We start from the raw sequence: 21,833 nt of genomic DNA on the forward strand, positions 1-21,833 counted from the left end.
AAACTGGAAACTCACACCGCGTAGCACCACATGGTGGGAGGGGACGGGGTCTGCCGCAGTCGCAGTCTGTCAAGTGCACGCATATTCTAACCTTTATGGTAAAAGTACTGAAACAGCACACAGCGAGCTGACAGCTGACAGGCAGGGTTAGTGACTTTATTCACTGTATTTAGTCATTTTCTCACTTTCCAAAGACATGTGTTGCAGTATAAAAGTTTTACCGCAATTTTACGCGACGCGGGCAAAAAATATGCTACAATATAAGTTATTAAATTGCGTCGGACATTAGCGCAACGTCCGGTTTTCATTAGGCGTTAACGCAGCAGCTCTGTTCTCTCAGCTTTGTTTTACGACACTTGAGGGTCAAATACTGTTGCCAGTTCATAATTAGGTCTTTGTAGACATTACATTAAGAATTTCGTAGATCTAAAACTCATATATAGACGGAATCAGATTTGTGCCAATTTAATCGGGCCTCTTAAATCTCAAACAAGAAAAATAATTTGAGAAAGAATGACACTAACTGAAGCAAAAACAATTTAATCATCTCAAAAGTAAAACATAACGTGCAAGCAAACTATTGCTCTCTATTACTCTATAGAAAATAGGCCTACGTCCTTAATTGTTTACAGTTCCCTCACTGATCACTCAAACACTCACTAGCCAATGGGGATGCACCCCTGAAAAACCTTATTATCAACAAAGTAAAATAACAATAATTTGTTTGCCAGTTTTTTTGCTTCAGTTAGTTTTATTGACTCTCTAAAATTTGTATTGTTGTTTTATTTTAAATAAGTTTTGTTCGACTAAATTGGCATTTCGGCTAACCTTTACCCCTTAACACTTAGTAGGTCTACTGGACAAATCAAACTGTGATAGCAATCTAATGAAGTTAATTTGTCAGCCGACATTCATTTAAAACCTTTATTTTAGGATAGCATGTAAGAATGGTAATTACGATACATCAACAAATTGATCAAGAACACCATATTTCCCTCTTAGTAATATTGAGAGATTAATAAAGGAGACCTCGTTAGTTCTACTGCAATAAAATAATGACTAAAAGTTCATAAAATATAAATAATTTATCACCATTGATGAACCCCACAAAGAATATGATATCGTTTTCAAACAGTACTTTGCCGTAGAAATCATTAAAATGTCTGGCAGTGTCCTCTTTAGCTGTGCAGGTTCTCAGAAAGGACGGCTCACTGGATCGCAGTTCTTCTATCATTTAATCCGTAGTCGTCTTTTTTGTACTGCGTATCTAATAGTGTAACTACGGTATTTACACTGTCTATTACATTCATTGGCACCTCATTCGGTAATAATAGTAATATGACCATGTGTCCAATTTAGTAACTGAGACACATTTAGATTGAAAAAAAAAATTATTTGCTGTTCTTATTTATGCAAACTTCCATGTTGGGTAAAAATGCAAACACAACTAAAGAACTTTCATTTGCATATGACAAATTAACCAAATAAAAAGAAGGCTCGTCCGATCTCCTGATTAAATGTTATAAAAGAGGGGAATTGCCCTTAACTTCCTAAATAAAATCAAAATGCATCAGTCATTGTTTAGTTTTCAAATGAGAATAAGGAACAGCTGCCTAATATCTTGGGATAGTTTGTTTAACATCTGTGTCCAGCAATGTAAATTCCTGCCGTTTTACAAGGCTTACAAAGTAAACACAGACAGTTAAGCTATTCATTATGGGCGTGTTCCTTTTTTCTTGTGAAAATATCATGTGATCGGGGTAATTCAGACAAACATCCCGTATTATATGATCTGGAAACATCAGACAGACAAACTTCCGTCTGTTGAAGAGGACACCGGCTAAAGCACTGCTCCAGAATAAGCTTTTCAGGGGTATAGTTTGTGTTATTTTGCACAGACGACATCTGTGTTAAAACAGGGTTTTTGTGTGATGTTAACGTTCCTATTTCATCTGCCTGTGAGGGATTTTTGATGACTGAACATGAATACTAGGCTAGATGAGCTTGTATGACTTTTTCTAACTTTAATGTTCTGCATGCCGTTTATTACATCATTTTGACTCTATGTCGAAAAATAAAGCATTACCTAGCTACTGCTCCAATACATTCTCACATTTTAGAGTTTGCTTTTGAGATAGTCTCACCACCCGCCCCAAACTGGCAACCTGCTGTGGGCAATAATGTGAACCAATCATATCTTGTCTACATAGGCATTCAGCAGTTATTAGTAGTTTCTGTGTGCCGAATTGATTGAGATGACCCACTCCATATCTGAGGTTTATTTCAATATAGGCCTATATATCATTACTGATAGGCGGGGATTCACTAAATTGCTAAAACGGATATTTTGCGCTGCGTTCTAGTGAACATGTCAGTCTGTTTCTAAAATAAACAAGTAATAGTTTGAATGCTCGAAAGAGATATTTTTCCAAAAACTGATACATTATTTGCGTGCGGATATCACATTTTTTAATACGCCAGGTTGTGGTAATTACATGTTGTTTACATTAAAAGTCCTGGAATAACTTTTTCTTTGCTAAAGTAATGCTGCGTTCCCTGTCACAGTTGGAGGTCGGATTTTTCCCAGTGGAAATTTCCAACGCGAAACGTGAACACTGTACACACACGTTGAACCCATAGGTTTAACCCTCCGCAGTGCCCTTGCTGTATATGAAAAAGATAGCCATTTTAATTAAAAGGAGTGACATAAATATACTTATTTACTGTGTTCCCGTCGAGCTACATCGGTTGGTAATGTGCCAAAATCAGTAAATGTATATTCCCTACCGTTTTCACAATTTTAACGTTTTTCTGAATAACTAAGATGCATTTAAGAGATTGTTTACCGTATCCAGCTACCCAATCCAGGCGACATATGTTGACAACAATTTAGTTGAACCCGAGTTCACCCGAGTGGCGTTTTTATACAGTGGCGACTTTCTCGAGTTGGAGGTCGCAAACTTCCGAGTTGCCTTAAACGCAGCATCACTTTCCAGCAGGGCAGTCAGGTGACGTCACGTAGACATGGCCGCACGCAGAGCAGAGCAGAGCTGTTGGTAAACAATCAGATGAACTCGGTTTGAAGCCAGTAAAGTGCACCGTTCCTCACATGACATGACCCTGAAATCTGCCGTACTAAAGGTCAACCACGGGGGCGTATCACGAAACGTTTTCGTTAGCAATTATAAATTAGCTGTTAAAATCTGGACGTGTTGGCTTCTTCCCTGTTCGAGCTGCTCCTCAAAACACACGGAGGTCGGAGATTAATGTGATGCCTGGTATTGCAGCGTTAATCTCCTTTTTTTTTTTCTCAACTCTGCTAACATTACGTTTTGAGGGAGTTTTATGCGCAATGACAAATGGCACATCTTTTTATTAAAAGAGTAACTGCTACAAGGAGCTGCTGTTATTAAACTGACCTCTGGTGAGCTTAATTTCTGGTTTCCCTTATGTCCAGCAGCCACGATGAGTACAGCTTGAAGTACATGAGCAACCTTATGGGCAGCAGGAGGCAGAAATCAGTGGATGGCGGCGAGCAGAGTCTCATTGGGCCTCCATCTGGGGACTCTGGTGGGGATCTCCTGGACAAAGATGCCTCCACATCGGGGTTCGTCTATATGTTGGCGTTTTTCTCTGCCCTGGGAGGATTTCTCTTTGGGTATGACACTGGGGTGGTCTCCGGGGCTATGCTGCTCCTGAAGAAGGAGATGAACCTGAACAATCTGTGGCAGGAGCTGCTTGTGTCCAGTACTGTTGGGGCTGCAGCGCTATCTGCCCTGAGCGGAGGCTTCTTGAATGGGTGGCTGGGGCGCAGGATTTGCATCATTTTCTCCAGTTTCATCTTCAGCGTCGGAGGCATCATCATGGGTTTTGCACCGGACAAGGTGGTGCTTCTTGTGGGCAGAATCACAGTTGGTTTGGGAATAGGTGAGTTGTTGAAAAGGGGTAATTTTAATACATATAAGTTTTGTCTATCTAAGAGACGTGATAGTTTTCTAGCATAAATCATCATCAGCTGTTTGGTCAGATACTTGAACATGTTTACATATTCTTTGATCAAATATTTCCTTTTGTTTATGGTTTTTAACACTGGTCCACAGAGCAGTTCTGCTTGTTTTGTTAAAGGAAAAAAGAGTAAAAAGAATAAGGTATCACAAAAGTATTGTTACACATGTTTGCTCAGGAATTCAGACCCACAGATATGTCGACATTTTAACTTGCATGTAAGTTGTTTAAGATCTGATAGTCCGCTCCAAAGCAACCTCTCACCATATCCCACCAGACCTGTTTTTCCAATACTACCATCTTGTATTTGCTTGGTTCAAGAATAGGGCTGTGGATCTAGGAGACAGTACAGAAGTTATTGTGCCAAGATTTTGGGACAAAGGGTACAGAAATGTTTGGGCCATTCAAAATGAAATCCCTTCTTTTTTTCCTCCCATCAGGCATTGCCTCTATGACAGTACCTGTATACCTCGCAGAAGTTTCCCCCCCTCATCAGAGAGGTCTGCTGGTCACTATCAACTCCCTCTTCATCACTGGTGGCCAGTTTATTGCCAGTGTGGTCGATGGAGCTTTCAGCTACCTGAGCCATGATGGCTGGAGGTATGTGCTAGTTCTACACTACACCTATCTTGTCAGTAACTTTCCATGTCATGGGATCACTTTAGTTTTGTTTACCTTACAGTTTCTCTTTCTCTGTCTTATTTGAAGCCAACAGAGGATGTTACTCAACCACTCAGTGAACACATTGCAGCATTTAGCTGTGAAAGATCTCCATAAATGCTTTGTCTTTATAATGTCATACAATCTTAGCAGAACAGCAGCTTCGATCCTTCGTCTGTGTCTATGCAGGATGTGTTGAGGCACGGGATTGAATGTAGGTCACCTGCATCTAGGCCTCAGAACTCAGCACACATCGACTAAAGTTATGCACATAAAACAGGAGAAAATGGACTTGAGGTGTAAAAATACTCAGCGTTAGTCATTCTGGCTTGAACCCCACATAGATCTGACAATTGCTCACATACAGTTAATTGAAAGTGTTTGCTACTGTGTGTTGTTGTGTCCAGAGCCTGACTGATAAATCGGCATTGCCAGTAAGAGCTTTTCCCAGATATATTGGCAAATAGTGACAAGAAACTGCAGCACAGAAATGCCAATGGTTTGTTTGTACAAGTCAGTGTAGCACTCACAAGTTTCAAGTAGGGCTGGGCGATATGGCCAAAAATGTTATCACAATAAAAACAGTTTAAAGGCTGATTTTTGCGCCTGAGTGAAAATTGAAGAAACCAGATGGATAATTATGTGGTTAAACTTTTCTTTATGGTCAGAATGTGACAAACACTTGATGCCAAACAGTCATCAAGTGTTTCAGTCCCCTTTCCTCAACAAAATTAATATTTTAGAATAGAAAAATTAAGTGCTAATTTGTTTGTGATTCAAATGAATTTAGTCAAATATTTATTGACAATAAATTGAACATTTATTATATTGTTATTGAGGAAAATTATATTGTGATAATGATCATTATTGTTTTATTGCCCAGCCCTAGTTGCAACCATAACATACAGTATGCTGGTCACAAACTCTTTTAATCCCCAATATTGGTGGATATATTATTAGCAAAGTTTTTAAACTCTCAAATGTCAATATTAGTGCCCGACTTTAAAAAAACAACATTTGTCAGCTCCAGTTTTGTGCACTCACTTATCACAGAACCTTATGGCTTTAGTGTCAGTGCATCAATTCTGACAGCTTGATTATGCAGGCAAAGCAATCAAAGGATCATAAATGGATTGGGCTTTATGGATCCCGTTAAAAAAAAAAGCCAAATGAAAGGTTTGGAGCTGAATATTGGCTCAGATTTCAATCCTGTGGATCATCTCTGGACATCCTTATTTGTGTATCTTTGCTGCTCTAATTCATGATTTAGGTTAGCTTAAAATGGACTCCTTGTCAGACCCCTGAGAGTGTTCAGACTCCAACTTGAGAATCAGCGGTAGCAAATGTCTCTTTCAGCATTTCTTCTCCCCTCCACTCCAAACTGTAGGTACATGTTGGGTTTGTCCGTTGTCCCAGCAGTGCTGCAGTTCATTGGCTTCTTCTTCCTGCCAGAAAGCCCCCGTTGGCTTCTCCAAAAGGGCCGGAACCAAGAGGCCCGACAAGTTCTCAGCCAGATCAGAGGAGGCCAGAGCGTTGATGAAGAGTACGACATTATCAAAACTAGCATTGAGGAAGAGGAGAAAGGGGCGAGTGCAGGTGAAATATTTCAGTGAAAACTGAGTTTTGTCTAGATGTCACCTAACAGCTATTTGTACAAAGTGACAAGTGACTTTGATAGCCAAACTTATACTAAATAATAAAAATAAAGGTACATGAGTTGAAGCTTTAATATTCATTTAAAATGTTTGCTTGTTTGTTCTATGGGAGGATTTGTTATCTTGCGGATCCTTCGCCACGGTCCGACTCGCAGGGCACTCTTCGTTGGCTGCGGCCTCCAGATGTTTCAGCAGCTGGCTGGGATAAACACCGTCATGTAGGTCATCTATTTTATCTTGTAATGGCTCCCACGTTATAATCTCTGCACCCACTGTTGTAAAAGCTCCACTAATAAATCAGAGTCTGTTTTGTGTTTTAATGCCTCCTGACCTGTCTAACCGGAAACACTTGTCACGTCAGAGTTTTGAGATTTGCTTGTAGGTTGGAATGTAAATTGATTTGGCTTTTCAGTGAACCTCTTCGCTCATACCTAGGTACTACAGTGCAACCATTCTGCAGATGGCAGGGGTGCGGGATGATAAACAGGCAATCTGGTTGGCTGCTGGAACTTCTGCTACCAACTTTGTGTTCACCTTGGTTGGAGTGTGGCTTGTCGAAAGAGTGGGCCGCAGGAAGCTGATCCTGGGCAGTCTATTAGGTTTGTAATGTGGATAGTAGCATTGTTGACAGCCTGACAAATGATAGGACATTTCTCAGTTTTACATCACTGTAATTAAAATATTTTTCAATACAACTTGTGATTGAGATTCACTATTTTGTAAATATTATGTATTCACATATTTTATAGCCCAATGAGAAGTCAAAACACCATCGGTATATAAATTCACAACAAAACAGAATAATAATTGCTTGCTGTAATTTCATATTTTATTTAGACAGTGATGATTTTATTATAGTTTTGAGTCATGTTACAATGGCATTTTTATTGAGGGGGACATACGATGGACAGGGAAGGTTTGTAGGATGCAATGTCTTTCTCTACATTTTAGTTGTAGTCTTGTGCGGAAATCTCTGCAGGATTTATTTATTAACATTTTTTGCTCTTTCTGAGAGCTATATTTAGTGTCTTTATTTTCTCCAATGCAGGTACTGCATTGAGTCTGACTTTGCTGGCAGTCGGGTTCTTGTTATCTGCCCAGAATTCTCCACCAATCACCCTCCACCCAGTTGACTCTCAGAACTCAACCTGCAGACTATACGGGTAAGAGAACACACATTGCGGTCATTTTGATCCTTACCACCAACCATTAGTTTTCAGTCTCTGATTCATCCAGATAACTGGCATATGTAGGTAATGTGTCTTCAATATTCTTTTTGTTTGATAGTTAAATAGGTTTCAGTATGTTGTACAATCCCCAAGACTAACTGTTTCTTATTAGTCTCATAATTTTGTAGTCAGAAAGTGCGCTTTCTATACTGACAGCCACAGCCTTGTTACATTTTAGACATACACTCACATCAATCACTTTTTCTCCACAAGAAAACTTCTCACCACACTATTACATCACTCTTTTTGCCAACACACAACCAACAGCTGAATACAGAGAGTCCATGCAGGTTTTCAAGGAGTTGTTGAAAGGCATTCTAGGAAATTGCTCACGAAAAGCGAATGTTCATTAGGGGTCTTGAGGAAAAGTAGGTTTTAACACTTGTCTAAAGAGTTACTTTAGGCTTCAAATTGTGATGTCACAATTTATGATATCAGTAAAAAGTTGCTCCTTCAGTGAGAAAAATTACATTTGTATCACAGTACTTAAATTTGACTCCTGTACATGTACCTGTGTTCAGTTGTGTAATGATCTGACCGAAAATCCTTTCATTGTTCTTCCTGCATCTGTGGACATTGTAATTTCACCATATCTGTTGTTATCAAAGGCTCCTGTTATCACTTCTAACAGAGGAGTATGTGTGTTGCTGAGTAGTATGACGGCCCTGTGTCGGCATGGATGTAATGGTATGTGGGAGGTTTTTACATTTAGCTCTGTCCTCCAGGTTCTGTGAATTATGCATGCTGGATCCGGATTGTGGATTTTGTTATCGTGAAAACAGCACCAGTGTATACGACTCCTCCTGCGTTCCTGTCGATCAAACGTCTACTGATCACGCCGCCTGGGGAAGGTCAGACACTGACATTTCGTGTTGTCGTGTGACAGGGAGTAAATGAGAGGTTGACAAATATTTGAGATACATGAGTGTCACAGCACAAACTCCCAACACCCACATGGCTATCACCATCATCTCGTGTTACATTGCTTTGCACATGACAGACAAATGTACTCACTTTCAGCATCCTTAAAGCTGAAAATAAAGGAGTAACATTCTCTTTGTAATTTGAAAAGAGGATGCTACTATATTGTTTTTAAGAAAATGCAGCACACAGAACTGCCTGCAAACCAGATTTCCTTTGCTGGATTATCAGGATTGAATTGAGACAAAACCTGTATGTTGGTTTCAATTTCTTGCAATGTTTCTTTAATCCAGGTGTTTCAACCGTACGGAAACAGCTGACAGCCCAATCTGGGCCTACAACTTCTGTCCAACTTCCTACTCCTGGATTGTCCTGCTGGGCCTCGTCCTGTACCTTGCATTCTTTGCTCCAGGTCTGAAAATAATATTTTAATGTGTATACATGTATTTTAACCTGTGTAAATTGTCTTTGAGGAACGTAATGCCAAAATAAAGGAATGCTACTCTAAACCTGGAAAACAAAATATTTCCACTAACAAATACCCAAAGTAAAAATTATGTGTATGAACATGAAAAATAACATGTATTGCTACGTACCTGATATCAGGAAATTATTTGTGCAATGGATGTTACTCTTGTGAATATTAAAGAATTGCTCTGTGTGTTAGGTATGGGCCCCATGCCTTGGACAGTGAACTCAGAGATCTACCCACTGTGGGCCCGAAGCACTGGCAACGCCTGTTCAGCTGGCGTCAACTGGATCTTCAACGTCCTGGTGTCTCTGACCTTCCTTCATGTCGCTGAGTTTCTCACCTATTACGGTAAGACTTTATCAAGCTGTCGGATGACGATAAATACATTGTCACATCATGAACTGTCTTTATGTGTTAGGTGAGACTTTTTATGAGAAGAGTGTGTGTTATCTGTGATGTGTGTGGCTTCCTCTAGGATACATACTGTTTTAATGTGTCGTTCCAACTCAACTACAAATCGTTCTGTGTTGCTCACAGCTCTGCTTGTGGGTAGTGTACAGATTTGCCTAGTCTCCAGTTCTGTTAGCTGATATATATATATTTTATTTAAATAGAAATTTAAGTAGTCAGTGAAAGCATTTCCTGCAACTTCAGAGTGAGTCTTTTGCCTTAGCCAGATCCAAAAATGTTGTTTTCTACTCGTTATATAACCAGGCGTGGTCACTATAAACATTTACTTGTTTATAGCAACAAGACAGTGGTGAGGGAGATGAGCTTCAACTTGTTTACAAGTCCTGGTTTGCTACTAATAGAGCAGGGTGGAACTACATCAGATCATACTCTCTATACATACAGTGTAAAAAAACACAATTGTTTGGATAATTACGATTCAGTCATTTAACACAAACTGTAGGTGCCGTCTCGAAATATACAAGCTAAGTTTGTCCTTCAACTACCACTCATTCTGTCAGTGTCTTTGTCACATATTTATTTGCCCATGGAAGGCATGGACAAGTCAGAAACAAGCTCAAGCTGCAATCGCAGTGACTCTCCAAATGTATTAATAAACAATATAATATGATAATCTAATATCACAGCATCGTGATCATGATATAAAGTGAAATGCAAAAGCCCAGTTTGCATTGTCATTTTTAAGTTACACATTGTCAGCTGAAAATGTGAGCTTATTTAACCTTAAATTTTCCTTATAATTGGGAGGATTATTCTTGGAAGAGTATTGAAATATATTTAATATAAATGTATGGACATCAATCGATTTATCGATGTCGAACAATGATAGCCACACCTCAGAACCTTACAATGAAAATGTACATGTGAATCTCTCTTCCAGGGGCGTTCTTCATGTACACGGGCCTGGTGGTGTTGGGTCTCCTCTTCGTCCAGGGCTGCCTCCCAGAGACCCAGGGCCTCCAGCTGGAAGAGATCGAGACATTGTTTACCGGTCAGCTCTGCTCCTGCGGAGCCACCTCACCCAATGACAAACGCCACGTCCACTACATCCGGGTAAAAGGCAGCAACTGCCTACATTCTGACAACGATGCCTCTGATGTAGAGTAGACTGGATTTTCTCTTTCAACTGTCCTTTGGTTTGCTGATGTGGGGAGGAAGAGTAATCATGTTGCCCTCTGGTCAGTGTGATCATATATGAACAAACTAGACTTAAGCTCTTCGGTGATTGACTATAACTGGCGGTGTCACCTCACTCAGGAGTCTGTCAATCATTTCTGTTTTTTTCCATCTGCCTTTGTCTCACCTGGGAGTTTGCTTTGCATTTTTTTAGTTTTGTGCATTTTTCTCGTTCCCCGTCATTACCTCTGTTATGCAAGTGAACATTGGAGCAAGATTTTCCAGGATTATGGTGAGCAGCGTTCAGTGTTGCTAGGATAATTAATATCCCAGGGAAGATATAGTATGTTAGTAAAGAAATGTCGCAAATCTGAAACTCAAGCAGATTCTTGTGTGACAGATGGATCATCAGCATTTTATGCACATGAACTTTGACGAATGATTTTTGTTTTTCCAGAAACAAGTCTTTGTTTTTTCGGTGAGTTCAAAAACCAAGTGACCCAGTTGGTGACTCACCATTTCCTCAGCCTTTCTGTAAAATTGAGACAATTTTCAAATAGTGTGAAGAACTGTTGGTTCACTCCAAGTATCTGTCTTTTAAAAGTAAATTTCGTAAATTTCTGGCCTATTTGGACATTTGCATAACTGTAGATTCTGTAAAACTCTTTCAAAACTCATTCCTGTTCATGTCACTAACATGGGTTTAATGTGGTGCTGGTGTAAAACAAAATTCTTGTTGTGGGTTGCTGCTATTGTCTGCACAATGGGAGAAAAAAAAAAATAAGACGAAGAATTTTTATATGTCAGATTGCCAGAACGAGTTGCTTAAAATGTTAAATTTTCTAGCAAGGTCCGGAATTCAGCTCATCAGACTATGGAGCGGTGGGGTATGACGGTGCTATAGCTTATATAACTGTAAGTATGCTAATAACTTTTCTGCTATGCTACCACAGTGCTAAATATGCCTTTTTAATGTTCAATTTAATGTCCCTGTTTTCACAGCTCAGATAACGGTGTCCAAGTAGCCATGAACAACATTAAACAGAGCACCTTTGTACAGTACGTCCGGTTTGCACTAGCATACTTTGATATATGCCATTTAGCTTTTTAGTGGCCCACTGAAAACTGTACAAGGTTTCTTAAAGTGTGTCTTTTAAATGTTTTCTTTAATAACAATCTTTATTTTGTTTCTTGTAATGTAGGACTCCTACAAACATCTGGGAATTTCTAAACAGTCATTTTCTGATGACTGAAACGATTGGAAATTGCACAAAAACCTACATATTTATTGGATCAAAGAAATGTTCAATATTTATAAGTACACATTTTGTAGTTACAGATCTGTAATCCTATATCATAATGTAATTTTTGTTGTGAAAACACAGTATGATAGCAATGATATTAACCAGCCACTGTTCATGTAAATCACTAGCCTGTATGAGAAATTCAAAAGGGAACAACTAATGTACTTTGTGTTGGAAAATGTACAGATATTCTAAATACCGACACTGCTACTTTGGATAACAGACTTAATTTATTGTCGGTGGACAACGAGTGTATTGAGCAGGATGTTTGGAAAAAAACAACATTTTCTAGGCCATAGCTCAGTATAATTCAGTGACATTCTATGTCTCATGCTCTGTTCTTCAGTATGATCTCTGGGAAATAAATGTACACACATTGAAGCAATTTGGTACATTGAAACATTGTGCCTGTCTGTATTTATTATGCAAACCTTCCTTCATGGCTTTGTGTAAATGCAGTGTTTGCAGTTAAGTAGATGTGCTATATATTGTGTATGTACTGCCTCAAAGACGAAGTTCTGTAAGAACAAAAAGCTATGAAACAACAAAATAAGCAAAGTTAGCTATGTTGTAAGGCAGTCTAGCAGGCTTTAAGGGGTCAGTTGAACCAAATTACAAAACTAATTAGGACTGAAACGAACATTTTCTTTATGATAAGTTAATTTGCAATTAATCTTGATGAACTAATTGATATTTCTGTCTGTTACATGTCAGCAAGTAGTGAAAAAAATGCCCATTATACTTTTCCAGAGCCCAAAGATTGCTTGTTTTATCCAGCAAATATTCAGTTCACTATTGTTGAAAGAAATCCATCGAATCATTTGAAAAGCAATAATGCACTTAAAAAGACACCTTCCTTCATACCTTTTAGTTTTGTCATGGAGATAAAAAAATAAATTTTAAGATTTCTCCCGCCAGCCCGATGCAATGCAAATGTAATTTTTTATTTGTAAACTTTATAGCAGCAATGTCTTTTTCCAGCGTCAGTTTCTCCGTTACTCACAATCATCCACACACTTTGATGTGAAATACTGTTCATCGTTCTTGAAAAACTAAAAAAGTAATTATTCAGTTCTCCATTGTGCTTGGGTGGAGGCAGACATCTCAACTCATTTAGGAAATCTTGCTATATGGTAGACATCACCAGATTTGAGTGTTTTATATAAAATGTGGGTGAACCAGTCCTCTAAATGAAGCCTGTGGGAATTTGTGCAAACATTGTGGGACCTGTGTGTTCAAAGAGAGCTTTAGCTAAGGAGAGTCTACATGATTTGGAGTGTAAACATAACAGTAGTAGGTCTAGACACATTTAACACTTTATCAAGTAACAAGCTGATAACTAACTCAGGCTGGGATGGCATATCTGACCAAACGGAGGTCCTGATCCACACAGTGCAGGTTAGCAGTGAATGAGAGAAAAATCTTGTAAATAGTCATGTTATTTCAATTTATTTCTGTTTTATAACTGAAAGTGAAGTTAATCTTTGTTGGATATACATATAACAGCCTTTCTAAAAATAAGTCCGGTCAGGTCTTCAGTCTCTTTAGAGCAGCCAGCATTCAGTCTTTAGCATTGCTCCATTTTAATATGCACTGACATGTGTCTAGTCATTAGTGAGCCTGTAGTTTGCCATGCCTTGCTTCCCACGTAACTTGATAGGCTTGTAACACAAGTCCTATATTCATGGACTTATTGCCCAGCAGGAAGTGGTAGGGTGGAGTGCTGGAGGCTTTTACACTCAAACCAAACTCTAAATATGAAGCCTTGACGTGCTTTTCTCCACAGCCTTTTGCTGTGGTTTATAGTTTGTTGTTCGTTTTTAAACACACAGTTTCAGTGTTTCAATACAAACACTTCACAGTGGCTACAAAATGACATACTCTAAGAGGAAATTGCGCACTCCTGTGGAAGTATAATTGAGAGAGTATCATAGCCTGCCCAAACATATATGTGTATATAATTACAGTCAGTAATGTGACAAATAAACATAATAAAATACATAAATTATAATTTTGAAAAGAAAAGAAACAACATAACCCAACAATGTTTGCCAATTTTTATTATTACAATATATAATTTAATTTAATACACTATATGTATGACAGTGACCAGTATATTTAAAGAATGATGTCAAAGTCTTATTAAAACATCCATATTGTTGCTTTCAGATTTGTTTCATGTCCAGCAGGTTTGTCCTGGTGGATATTATGTTCAGATTGAATTGAGTATAAAATACACAAGCTAATTTCAGCTAAATGAAGGTATTTCTGTGTAATCAGCGCATCAAGATTACTATACTTGTGTTGACAATTAACAATACACAGTAAAATGTGCCAAAAGTTCTGTAAGATTTCCTATGGAAGCTCAGTGGTCACCTTAAATGACAACATTTTTGTAATGATTTTACTGTTTCATGATCACCATTATATCCTGCAGTGGGTATCAGGCTACTGGGCCTTTGAAGATGTGGTGCCATTGTCTAACCATAAAACTCACTATTAATTCTTCTCTCAACCAAGCAAAGAGAAGGCACTCGGTGGCTTGACCCAGCCTTATATCTATATTGTCTCTGCTTAGGATAAACTGCACGTGTTGGCCCCACTGGCTTGATTAGGCCGTTTCATCTGAATGCAGTGGTCTGCTCAGAAGTCCACCTGTCATCTATCCCCCCTAGTCTTTCAAATAGCAACTAGTTAAATCAGAAAATTCTGATCTAATGCACCTTTAAAGTGTCCTTGAATATCTGTATGTAATTGATGCAATCAAAAAGACTGTAGTTATATTCCCTGTTCTTAACGCAGTGTACCCGCTGTCCCATCACTTGTCCAGTGCCCTCACATGGTGTCATTATGATTTGTAGCCACAGGGTGGCACTAAAAGGTCACTTAAGGGAGGAACTAGTGAACTAGCATCATTTATACAGGTCATTACTTCATAGATTGCACTAACTTGCATTTATATATTTTACAAGCATAGATTGTATAGCACTTTTTCAATACAAATAAATCCTATCAATGTAAAACAAACAAGTCAAATACAATTTGGCATCACACAGTGGTTTACAATAATCAATATAAAAATAAAGGAAAAATAAAATACATTCCACACAGTAAAGGCTTTTTTGCCAAAATGTAAGATAAAACTAGAAAGAGACTCTGGCCTAACCTCCTCTGGTAGATTGTTCCAGAGTGCAATGACATGTTACAAAATAAATTAAACAAATTAATCCATAGTTAAGTCAGATTTCCTGATGCGTTACACTAGAAAAACAATCACAGCTTGAATGAAGGGGTAATTGCATATCAATTCCAAAAATAATACTATAATAAAGTAATTATTACATAAAGATACAGAACCTTTGCCTGGAAACGGGCTGACTATAGCCATATTCTGCATAAAACTATACAGCAGGAGTTATCCCCTCTGCCATAGCACTACTCAACAAATCTACTTGCGAAGTAAGAAAGTATGTTTGATTGGCACAGTCAATATGTGTATAAATGTGCTGTTTGATGTATGATATATTAGGTGTGTTCACATTGTTTATATGTGAGGCTATGAATGGATGGTGGAAACAAATTTAGTGAAAAGGACAATAAAGAAACTGATCTAAACTAAAAAAGTATTAACAATTAAAAAAGTAAAATTTAAACAAATGAATACAATAGAACAGAAAAGGTGCCTTTGTTACTTACTACTTTGTTATGTTACATTTGGCAGTACAATTTCCATGTGTTTTATGCACCCTTGACCTTACTGGTTATTGCTGGGAAGACTTTGAACATTTGGTTTATGTATGTGGAAATTACCTGATAGTATAATCAAATTAATATTTTGAGGTTGTAGGCAACAAAGTATTCGCCACTTAATTGTAAAGAGTAGTAGTAGTAGTAGTAGTAGTAGTAGTAGTAGTAGTAAATGTCGTAATTATTCCTTTAAATCTTTACAAAAGTATATTCTGACTTAAACAAACAAATTACCTTGTGACGTCATCCCGCTGCCGTTTTCCCCGGAGAGGGCGTGGCTTGCTGACGCATTGCGGCTCCCTCCCCGGTGCGTAAACGGAGCAGAGTGGCACGGCCGCGCGTGTATCTGTGTGTGTGTGTGTACGTGTGTACGCGCCAGCGCACCTAACAGCAGCAACAGCGGCAGTCTGCATGTGGGCAGGAGCCGCAGTTGAAGCATCCGGGCTGAGCTGCGCAGAGATGCGGACACGCCGCCTCATCTCCCCGCTGATATCATGGTTAAAACGCCGTTAAGATATTTTTGTGTTTGTTTTGAAATGGCGGCGCTGGAGTCGAGGTGAGCAGCTCCGTTGCTCGGTGCACTCGCCAGTTCTGGGGGAGTGCTCACTTTTTTCTTGCGCTTTTGCCAGGGCAAACTGCCAACACAGATATATCCTCTTTTTGTTCTTTTTCTGTCGATTATTGTGCAAGGAATCATGACGACGGGGCAGGATGAAAGCTCAGTCCGCGTGGCATTGAGGTAAGTCACTAAAATGTTTAATCTTCCATCACTGGGTAAATGCGTAGCTGTGTCTTAATTGCCCCGGGTCCACCTGCCAGTCCGTGCCTCGGGCCCGGGCCTAGCAAGCACCTGCAGGGTCACCAGCGGCATATAGTGATCTACACGCATACACATGTACATTAGCAGCCTCATTTTCATTCATTTTCAGCACAGTGACCCAGTTCCTGCCTGGTACCTCTCGGTGCTGCTACGGGCTTTACAGGACAGATTGTTTGTGGTTCACCTCCGCTGGGATTTGCAGTTTCTCATGTGATATGTGCTTTCAGTGTCTGAACGTAGCAAAAAAAAAAAAAACAACAACCCATAAAGCATCCCACCCATTGCACAGGTGCACACACACGAGCCGTCTTCAGCACACTCTGGCATGCATGAGGAGGGATGATCTCATCTATTGTAACCACGGCTGAGCTATCGGAGAAAGAAAGACAGGCAGGGGTGGGAGAGAGACAATCAGCCTGTGTGTCTCCAGAAGCCTGGCTTCTCCTCAAAGCCTCCTGCAGAAAGGCAGTTAATCGATGAAAGAAGGGCTTCACTGACAGCCAGGTTTCAAGGAAAGGACAGTGGACCGTTCAGCGCAGCTCCTGTAACACTGTCAAGTTCTCTTTGTTTGTAGACATTCAGTGCACAGCCCCAGTCATGGCTGTAGTGATTTATTCTGTTCCCACCTGTTTGACTTTTCAGTAAAGAGACAGAATCGGGCTTCTTTTCCTCTAAGTACATACACTTGATGTGCTATTGTGCAGGAGTAGGCCGCTCCCACCCAGCTGGTGAGGTGGCATAATGGGAAACCAGTCTCTCTCTTACTGCCTCCCTGTATCGCTCATTCAAGGCCATTCTGAGACCTTTTTGATCTATTATGAAATGATAGATAATGGCTTTATTGTTGCCTACATCTTTCCTCTGTGTCTGTGTGTTTGCCGTCTTGTCCATGCTTGTATTTGCTCATTTGTGTCTGAGACTCATCCTCATGTGCACGTGTTCACAAAAGTGCATCATCATTGTGTGTGTGTGTGTGTGTGTGTGTGTGTGTGTGTGGAGCATGTTTGTGCAGAGCTTCCTGATTCCATTTGCAGTTTGGAAGGGGAAAATCTACATTTTGATGCTGTTCCTATTGGTGATGCAGCTGGCATGTGGGCTGCTTTTGTCGCATTTAGAAATCTCTAAAAATAGTTAACACAAATTCATGCAGAAAATGTTTATGTGGCTATGTTTAAATGCTGCGTTTTGATGTTTTGGATCTTAATTCAAAGAGCAAGGGCTTCATTCAAGAGATGGCAATTTGTCATACAGCGTGAAATCCATCATAAAAGGGGCGGAGACACAATTTCACAACTCACAACAATTTCATCTCTTACAATTTCAATAGATGTCAATTTATTTTGAGGAAGGGGCAAAAGTTATCCAGGGACTAGTATGAAGTCACCAGGCTGCCTAACGGAAGCAGGGTAGAACATGCAGGTTGAGGGGAAAGTGAGTAAATGAAAGTGACCACTGAATTACAAAACAGTTCCTGGAGCGATCTGCACAAAGCAATAATACCTATTATCAGTGTGACCATTGTAACAGTATCTGAGTTTGGATTTAAGAGTGTCACATTCCCCTCTGGAGCCTTTAATGCTGTCAGGCGACTCTACCAACATATTGTCCAGCAGATGAACTGCTCGTGCCTTTCTGTTTGTCCCTCTGAAGCTACCAAAATTTGTCGGAAAAAACTGGTGGTAGCACCTAGTACAGCTGTACTCATGTAAGGCTGTACAATACAACAAAACCACAAACTGTTGCCCCAAACTGAAACCATAGAGCTAAATAAACACCTGCCAAATACAATGTCTCTGATTTCATAACCTATATGAGGATGTGAAGCAATGCAGTGAACTGCAAAACAAATTATGGCCACTAACTAAAAACAAATATGCATGCTTCTCCAAACTGCACCTTCTCAAAGTGTGGACAGCCTTCACCCACTAAGAGGTGGATGTTTTGTGGTGTGGTTCCAGGAACTAAAATTAAAGCCTTGATTTGATTTTAGCACATTACATTTCAATTTGCCATGTGTAAAACCACTTATTTTTCTTAAATATATTCATAAAAGCACAGAATCTTTCTCAATAAAACATTTCGGGGCTTAAGACCTCCACTAATAATCTACAGTTATGAAGTATTCAGGACATAATGATTCCTGTAAGACAAGTGTTTAGTAATATGCGGTTTACACACCTGCTTCTTCCCCCTCTATGACACCCAGACCTAGTGATGTGTATGCCGTGGCATGTTGTAACTGCTACCAACTGGCAAAATAGTTTGTTGACAAGTCTCACCATGCACGTGCTCAAACAGTTCAAATTGGGGTGTGACAGTTCATTCTCCCAGCTGCTTAAAATCCAAATAAACCCAACTAGCTCTTGTTTATTTAGGTGCACATACACTTCAGTATGCAAGAGTGGGTGTGTGTCAACAAAAGGCCCAAAATGTAATGGATAAAAGTATTGCGCTTATCTTGGAGGCTTCAGTGTGCAGTTTAAGCCATAGTGCTTGATCCTAGATAGCAGACTACCTTAAACAGGGTTGCTTAAGGACTGAGGGGTCCACTTGAGTTTTTTAAAATCGGTTTAAGACCCTAGCTTATCTCAACAGACGCCGTCCTGTTCTTTCAAACATCCACAAAGGAACACAAAGCTCAAAACATTTGCTTTAAGCTTGTATTTGCGTCCATAGGATGTTTACCCATGCACAATAAGCGGGAGAGTTGATGGTGCATTGAGAAAGAGTTACACAGTACACCTCCCTGGCTACAGTATAGATTGTACTGTAGTCGGCTTATTTGCACAGTACAAGACTTCACAATAGTTTGTCTTAAATGATAGATGTACATTCAGGGCAAGGGCTCAGGTGGAACTGAGGACTTGTTGAACCTGCCTGCTGGGGCGTTTACTGCAATACAGCAATCATAAAAGCAGCGATCGTTTTTTTTCAAAGTGGTAACAAATGAGTTGCTGTAACAACCTTTTGTGCTGCATTTTAGCTGCTGAGTCATGAATATTCAGTCTTTCTTTTTCTTCTCTCCTATACGGACTTGATTTTAATGCTCAGCTGAAGGGCATAACGATGATAATGTAATGAAATACGCCCTAAACCTCTTAAGGCTTAAGTTACAGACGTACTTTAATGTAATGACACGGCGGCATCCAGCAACTGGTATAAGGGGCTAAGACTAAGCCCCAGGTTGTAACTCGTGATAGAAAAAGCTTGTTAAAATAAGCTGCACAATTAGAGCACATAGCTACTATTACTTAATGTCCAGACCAGACCTCAAGTCAGATGAAAAGAGACAACGGATAACAAGAGACAACAGCTGACAGCAGCTTTTTGTCAGGATTTAAATCCAAAATGTAAACCAAGGTTTGTTTTCTAACAAAGTGTAAGAGTAGGCTTCTTATTTTAGCAGAAACTACTAGTAACATGGGCAAGGTCCGTAGAGGACCGGCAGAGGATCAGAGGGCTCAGATATGTGACGTTCAGATGTGTGTTCGTTTCCCATGGCATCACCATGCAAACACAAAAGCCTCAGTGGGTTTAAAGCCTCTCCAGAACTCGGGCTTTGTTCATATCCACTGAGCCAAGCCAGTCTGTCAAGAGTTAGCTGCTGACCCACTGGTTTGTGTGTGTGTGTGTGTGTGTGTGTGTGTGTGTGTGTGTGTGTGTGTGTGTGTGTGTGTGTGTGTGTGGGGGGGGGGGGTCTTGAGCTGTTCTCTATTCCCCCACATGGTTTACATCCTAATATATCCTAAATTTGCAGGTGAATATGTGTAATTTAACAGCCCGTGTTGGAAGTGGAACAATATTAAGGTATGGTGGTACCTCCTGGCATTGTCACAATCTTTTAGGAGAGCTTCTTAACTGCATTAGAGCTGAAACCAGAATGAAGTGAAGGATATACTGCAATAGCTTATTGTTCTTTCAAGCAAAAATCCAGAACATTACCTCGTTTCAGCTTCGCAAATATGCAGATTTGCTGCTTTTCTTTGTCTTGTGCGATAGCAAATGGAAATCTCTGGGCTTTGTACTGCTGATGAGACAAAACAAGCTATGTGAAGACACCCCCTTGGGCTTTAGGAAATTGTGAAATTGTACCATTTTCCGACATTTTGTAGACCGGCGTTTAAATATTTAATTAGAGAAAATAATTGACAGATTAATTGATAAAAATATAACCTGCAGGTGGTAAAAAAAGATTCCTCACTTGAGCATGCAGACAAAATGATTCAGTTCTTTTAAATATTTTTCTGTCCTTGATAGAGTAGAGTTACCATATGTAATTTGATGTTGATTGTGTCATTGAACACAACACATGGAACAACACTATTAACAAAATAGGCAGGCATGTTGAGGCCATGATTGACAGTGTCTCAGGGTACAGAGTGGTGATGGAAGGGGATCAGTTACGATGAATAGACAGACACCTTATTTATACCTGGGATGAAATCCGCAATATTTTGAACAAACAGCAGTAACCACTGTTCATGGTTGTTTTATGTGGACCCTACCAACCCTGAATTTTTAAAATATCAGTTCAAACTGTAAAATGAGATTCAGCTTAGAAAATTCTGCTTCAAGTATTCGACCATATTGTCAATAATAGTGTATTTTCTCCTGAGGAAATCCTCTGCACTGCCACTGGGGATTATACTTTGTTGTTTTTTGCTTTGTCTGGAGCGATGAGTGTTGGCTGTGACCTTCCAGCTCTGCGTCTTTGTGCTATGATCCACATTTTTTTTCATTGGAGATATAGCCTGAGGGGAGCAAACATTGTGCTGTATTACTTCTCCGCACATGGCACTTGTCTTTTTAAGTGTTAGCCAAAGTGTTAAAGTGTTAGCCAAGTTACCCAGACGGAAGCTATGAATAACACCTACTTTGCCTGCAGCACTAGTTGAAGGAGGAGGAGGGTGTGTTTCCAACAAGGGAGCTGGAGCTCAGCAGAGGCTTTGAATAGACTCAGCTCTTTACAGTGTAAGATAAACTGACCTTACATCACTTTGTATTTTATGGTGCTATATGTAGTGCACTCAGGCAGCCAGATAATATTATTTTATATTGTTGCCATTAGAGTTGTGATAGACGGTTGTAATCAAACCTTCTGCTGATACTACTAAAAAATGTCAGAAATGCAACAGTTACTTAGCTTAAAGTCCTTGTTTAGTCTATAAAATGTCAAAAATTTTACATCTTAGTAAGCTGAATATCTTTGATGTTTAGACTGCTGGTCAGACAAAACAGCAGAACCATCTCTGCAGTTTGGGGAGAGTTCCTACAGCAGGACATCCAATTATCACATATGCAAATTATCTTTAGTAACTGACTTTGTCATGGCAGGCTGCCCTCTAACACAGTAATTTCAGTGAACTCGAAATATGTTTCCAGTGTTTTGCCACCATGACCCTCTTTCTAGACAGAAGGCGCTTCCATTCCAGG

General features: G+C 39.6%; 3 protein-coding genes across 28 annotated transcripts in view; 2 read left to right on the top strand and 1 right to left on the bottom strand.

The window, feature by feature from the left end:
- Positions 1-2,979, bottom strand: part of lrrk2 (leucine-rich repeat kinase 2) — a 40,860-nt gene extending 37,881 nt beyond the window's left edge. Inside the window, exon 1 of the mRNA XM_046036917.1 lies at positions 2,847-2,979. The gene's annotated coding sequence lies outside the window, so the exon portion shown is untranslated. The remainder of the gene's footprint in view (positions 1-2,846) is intronic.
- On the top strand, positions 1,795-12,233 carry slc2a13b (solute carrier family 2 member 13b). Of its 12 annotated transcripts, XM_046036928.1 has the most exons (14): positions 2,995-3,927; positions 4,446-4,605; positions 6,053-6,261; positions 6,430-6,538; positions 6,756-6,919; positions 7,369-7,483; positions 8,275-8,400; positions 8,764-8,882; positions 9,138-9,290; positions 10,294-10,466; positions 10,987-11,007; positions 11,376-11,444; positions 11,532-11,588; positions 11,732-12,233. In XM_046036928.1, exons 1-13 carry the CDS (start codon positions 3,450-3,452, stop codon positions 11,538-11,540), a joined length of 1,905 nt encoding a protein of 634 aa, XP_045892884.1. In that variant the 5' UTR covers positions 2,995-3,449; the 3' UTR covers positions 11,541-11,588; positions 11,732-12,233. The 12 variants fall into 12 exon arrangements, 11 of the variants coding, with proteins under 11 accessions (XP_045892882.1, XP_045892876.1, XP_045892884.1 ...); XM_046036926.1 differs by adding an exon at positions 1,795-1,873 and having other exon boundaries at positions 3,461-3,927; positions 11,376-12,233; XM_046036920.1 differs by having other exon boundaries at positions 2,994-3,927; positions 11,376-11,588.
- Positions 12,234-15,951: 3,718 nt separating this feature from the next.
- kif21a (kinesin family member 21A) overlaps positions 15,952-21,833 on the top strand; it is a 58,084-nt gene continuing 52,202 nt past the window's right edge. For 13 of the 15 annotated variants that reach the window (XM_046036243.1, XM_046036251.1, XM_046036254.1 and 10 more), the window contains exon 1: positions 15,952-16,319. In XM_046036243.1, coding sequence (XP_045892199.1) covers positions 16,276-16,319 — 44 coding nt within the window. In that variant the 5' untranslated portion in view covers positions 15,952-16,275. The remainder of the gene's footprint in view (positions 16,320-21,833) is intronic. The other 2 variants (XM_046036244.1, XM_046036256.1) reach the window with 2 other exon arrangements.

Source organism: Micropterus dolomieu, linkage group LG22 (assembly GCF_021292245.1).
Source record: "Micropterus dolomieu isolate WLL.071019.BEF.003 ecotype Adirondacks linkage group LG22, ASM2129224v1, whole genome shotgun sequence".
Lineage (NCBI taxonomy): Eukaryota > Metazoa > Chordata > Actinopteri > Centrarchiformes > Centrarchidae > Micropterus > Micropterus dolomieu.